The following is a 5117-nucleotide window of genomic DNA, read 5'->3' as shown; positions in this document are numbered from 1 at the left end:
ATTGTTGATGGTTTAGGTGAGTAATATCTAGAAATTAATTATGGATTTGGGGATTCTGTTTCTCAATTGGTATCTTCAATTTTTGGTCCAAGTGTAGATTGACACTTTGACTTATGTTGCCACTTTTCATTTTAATCTGATTCTAGCTTTTTTTTTTTTTTTTTTTTTGACTTGGTATAATTACGAGTTTTAAACTACTTTTAGGAAATTTTGTGATCAAATTATCCCAAGAGATAATTAGTCTTTTTAATTTAAATTAATTATCATAACATTAGAATTATCTATTGCATTTTTGTATATTTTTTACTTTATGCTTAAACAACAATTTCATTTCAGGAGTGTTTATCAAATAAAATTTTGAGGAGATGGACACGGCTGGCACGTACAACTAAAACTAGAAAAGCATATATATATGGTTGAAGTTGTATCAACAAACAGAATTTCAATAATCCTTCATCTTTTAAAATGGTTGTCTTTCAAGAAATGAAATAATAAAATGAGGTTTACAAAAACACAAAACACAGCTGCTTGTTTATTTTGCTGTTCTCCCAAGTAATGGATTTTAAAGAACAAGATTTTGGGTAAATTTGGAGCTACTCATGGTTTCTATAATATTTTCTGGTATGCACACCAATTAAACGAGGAACAATACAAATCCGACTGGCTTTTCATAACCCAAGTACAGTTTCCATCAGCATTCCAATGTGCCTGAAATGCTTGTATCTTCACGTACCGGCAAATATGACTTCACACTACAAAATTGCAGGCAGATGATTTTGCATCTTCCTTCGGTGAATCGCCTGGCACATCCATAAATGTAAAAGCGATTATAATTTATAGGGCAAATGGTCCAGAAAGTGGTTATATGACTCACTGCAATATAAAATATTGGGTAAAATATCATTTTCATCCCTGAAGTTTCATAAAAGTTCGTTTTTCGTCCCAAAACTTTCAAAGTTCTTTTTTCATCCCTAAATTTTGCAAACGTTCTTCTTTTCATCCTTCTGTTTATGTCCGTTAATTTATGTCCTACATGGCATAATGGAGTGCTGACACAGTTTACAACTTGGATCAAACTAATTTATTTTTAAAATTATAAACACGTGCCGCACAATGATTGGCACACGTGGATTAAAAATTTTCAGTGACACAAATTTGCCCCACACCCATAACCCAATCTAATCCTCAATCCAATCCCATAAATTCCAAAATTTGAAAGGCTGAAAAAATAGCCTGAAACCCCCAATACCATTGCCTTGTCTCACGGCCTAAATCAGCAACCCAAATGGCGACCCCAACCTGGAGACAAAGTACTGCTGATGAAGTACGGCAACTCCCACCACCAATTATAGAGAAGTCCATATTAAAGTTTCAACCAAGACATGGGTACATGGGTACAGAGCTTAGCTATCCCACAAATTTCAAACAATACAGCAAGAAATTTGCCAAAAATCAAACACCAATTCAGTAATAACTTCACTAAACTTCGTAAAAAGAAAGACAAAATTATGTCCTCTTTCAATACAAAACAACACCATTTCAGTATCAAACCATACACCCATATCAAAATTTTGGCATATCATGGACTAATCTTCAAAACAAGACAAGAATCAAGGTAAATTTCAAGTAAAGAAAAAAGAAAAACCTCAACCCCAAGATCAAAAACAAAGAGGGCCAAAACAAGGTTTTCTAATAAACCTCCAAGGGCAACTTTCGGCCATCCCAAAGATGCCAAAGAATCCTTCAAAATTTTCTCTTTTACTCCAAACCAAACCAAGCAAGTCAATCTCTAAAATCCCTAGTCCTCAAAGACTTTCGAAGAAGTAAAGGAAATTGTCTTTTCTTCTGTGTTGCTTCTGAATCTGTTAGCTTCAACAGCGGAGGAAGGCTACCATTGAACACTCTGTTGCCAGTACTCCATCACTAGGTTTGGCTTGCCGGTTCTGGATTTCTAGTTGGGGTCGCCAATTGAAGCCGCAGTACTGGCGTTGGGGTTTCACCGTTTTAGCCTTTCAAATTTGGGGATTTTTGAGACTAGATTGAGTTTTGGATTGTGATGTGTGGGTGTGGGGGCAAATATGTCTCACTGAAAAATTTTAATCCACTTGTGCCAATCATTTTGCACCGTGTTTAGGATTAAAAATAAATTAGTTTGGTCCAAGTCAAATACCATGTCAGCACTTCGTTAAGCCACATGGAACATAAACAGAAGGATGAAAAGTAAAATATTTTGCAAAGTTTAGGGACGGAAAAATAAATAAATAAAAATTGAAAGTTTAGGGACAAAAAATGAAATTTTGTGAAAGTTTAGAGATGAAAATGATATTTTACCCTAAAATATTTACTGCAAAACTAAACAGACATAGGCAATTCTAGAAGTTCTAAAGATCAAAAAACTCAAAACATATGAGAAAGCCAAATGGTTGGCTGCTGCCATACATCGCAAACCTCAAAGGAAACACTTCAACCCTTTACCGAGAGAGCTTAGTACCACTGGATGTCTTCAAATTGCGGCAAACAACACATAATAAAACGGCACTTCACACTACTAGAAAGCTTCCTAACCCATCCTCTCAAATAGGAAAACTCTCAACAACTGAACCGCATATCACATAACCCCAAAAGAGAGATTTTTTTTCCTTTTTTCAATATGAATCCCCAATAAAGAGAAAATGAGACCGTAGAGCTGAGTTAGTCGTGCAGTGAAGAACACAATCTACTCTCTCACCATTAACTATGTACATTGTACATACGATACTGGTCTATAATAATCTTCACTCACTTTCTGAGATAATCTACAGGCTTAAGCATGCCAACACTGCTGATCAGGACTTTGGGAGGACATATAGTTCTACTTATATTGCCATAAATTATAGCAATTTAAAAATAAAAATAAAAAACAAAACAAAAAACACAAAGAATCCAATTCGCAGTCTTCACTACCTTGCTAAGCCTCACATACTACTATAAATTCCCAATAGACCATCAGCCCAGATAATAAGCCACAATGGCGTCTTTGTTCATGACATCTTTGAAGCTCTAGCAACAAAAGTCTGAAAGGTATATCTTCCCCATCAAAGTCATGCTAGACCCGAACTCGTGGACCATCCCTAACATCACTGCTAAAATAACTCTCCCCACTTACTCAAAATACTCTTCCATAAGCCCACTTCATGGGAATCCCTCACACAGAACAGCATTGAGCCCAATCTACCCCATAATTCCTTCACTTTGTTCACACTTGGCAGCATCCATTAACGGTGAAGGCTATATAATTTAATGGTTTCAAAAGCGTAAACCTCTACTCCTCACGAAGAAATGAAAACTAAAAGTATGCCTGTCCCTCTCTGATAGCTCTACTAAAATCACCTTCAAAGCCATTCTCAAATTCAGCTCAACGTTGCATATACACAGTTAAGGGCCCCTTGGAGTCCAAATTCCATAAACCCTTAATAAAAGGGTTTAAGCTCAAAGCAAGAAAACAAGCGTACACAGATATATACAATCAAATACACATATGAAAAAAGAAATAGAGAATAGAGAGAGTACTGATTTTGGGAGCTGGGACTTCGCCATAGATGGCTTTGAGTCTAGCGAGCGGAACGAGAGCAGAGTCAGTGGAGGCTTCAGCGTAAAGCTTTTGCTTCCAATCCCACATGGACTTCTTCATGGCCTTGTTGGATTTGGTGAGCGAATCCTTCTCCGCCTCCATTGCTTCGATGTCCCGCTGCTGATTCACCGATCTCACGCTAAGCGCTACGAACGACCCCACTAAAAATATGTTGATCACTGTGTTGTTGTTCGTCGCTTTCAAAACTGTGCTCGCCACTTTGTTCGCCATTTCCATTTTGTTTTGTAAAGAAGAGAAACAGGGTCACTTGCTGGGTTCGAAGAAGAAGAAGAAGAAGAAGAAAAGCCCCTGTGCTTTGCTCACTGATTTCGGACTCTCAGAGGTTTCGGTGGAATTGGGGTTGAAATTTGAGTCTAATGGTGATAGGTCGTCGAAGTGGGTCATGGGCTTTGAGCCCAAATCACGATCACCCAGCTTTATTTGAATTTGGTTGGACTAGGCTGTTTTCCTTTATAGCCTTAGCTACATTTCTGATTAATAATAAGCTTCTTACTTTACAAAAGTTATATGAAAAAACTTCACGTTTCCAAATGTTCCAGTTAGCTCAATTGGTAAAATTTTAGATGGTTGAATAAGAAATTTGGAGTTCAATTTCTATCTACACTAAGAACTAATTTGTGTCTTGATCTGATGATAAAAAGCTATCATCAGAAGCGAACGTCATACGTTAAAACTCTTTTTTTAAAAAAATATTTTAATTCATAATAACCATAAATCTATTACAATGATGCCTTTAATGAAAAACTCTTTGAACAAAACTTTGACATTTATTTCAACGCTTGTTTATTACATATGAATATTATTTTACTCCAAACTACACAATATCATTCAGTTTAAAAGTATCATGCATAATGAGTATATGGTTTGCTATTCCTCAGTGAAATCTCCCCCTTCCCCAACTATTAAATTATATATATATAAAATTTCAATTGAAATGTTTTAAAAATTTATGATTTAATTTTGAACATTTGGAAACATTACGTTTAATCTAAAACTACCATTAAATTATGAACTTCAAAATGTATTTCATCAATCTTTTTTAAGATATTCGTTATTCAAAAGTATAAATGGCCACACGGCAGGATGATATTGGATCATAAGAATCTTAGTAGTGTCACTACTTTGCCATTCTTCAAAACCAACATGGGGTAGGTAAGGTCCATACAAGATAGGAATGGCAACGGGTCGGATTCGGGCCGGGTTTTTTCATACCCGGACCCGACACGCGGGGCAAGACCCGTAGCCCGGACCCGGCCCGTTTAGGATACCGGGTTTTTTCCCGGGGCCCGGACCCGCCCCAGCCGGGCCCCGCGGGCCCCGTTTAGGAATTGGGCCCAATTTGTGGCCCAACCGAAAAAAAAAAAAAAAAAAAAAATTAAGCCCAAATTTTAATTCAAGCCCAGATTTAACCTCAAATTTTGCCCAGATTCAAGCCCAATTTTTGCCCAGATTTAAGCCCAGATTTTGCCTACATTAAGCATGCATA

The 5117-nt window shown here is 36.8% G+C and overlaps 1 protein-coding gene across 1 annotated transcript; it reads right to left on the bottom strand.

Moving 5' to 3' along the window:
* Positions 1–440: 440 nt before the first annotated feature.
* On the bottom strand, positions 441–4024 carry LOC112007147 (uncharacterized). The gene is made up of 2 exons (XM_024039450.2): positions 3550–4024; positions 441–800 (listed from the first exon to the last, which is right to left on the bottom strand). The coding sequence occupies exons 1-2, from the start codon at positions 3845–3847 to the stop codon at positions 748–750; spliced, it is 351 nt and encodes a 116-aa protein (XP_023895218.1). The 5' UTR covers positions 3848–4024; the 3' UTR covers positions 441–747.
* Between the last annotated feature and the right edge of the window lie 1093 nt (positions 4025–5117).

This window comes from Quercus suber, unplaced genomic scaffold (genome assembly GCF_002906115.3).
Source record: "Quercus suber isolate HL8 unplaced genomic scaffold, Cork oak 2.0 scaffold_722, whole genome shotgun sequence".
NCBI classification, from domain to species: domain Eukaryota; kingdom Viridiplantae; phylum Streptophyta; class Magnoliopsida; order Fagales; family Fagaceae; genus Quercus; species Quercus suber.
Note: the sequence above shows the minus strand (reverse complement) of the source record. Positions and strands in the feature narration are given on the sequence as shown.

Coding starts and splice junctions, on each gene's coding strand:
- LOC112007147 (XM_024039450.2), bottom strand. CDS start 3,847: ATGGAAATGGCGAACAAAGTGGCGAGCACAGTTTTGAAAGCGACGAAC. Junction 801..3,549: donor AGTCCCAGCTCCCAAAATCA/GTACTCTCTCTA, acceptor TGGATGTGCCAG/GCGATTCACCGAAGGAAGAT.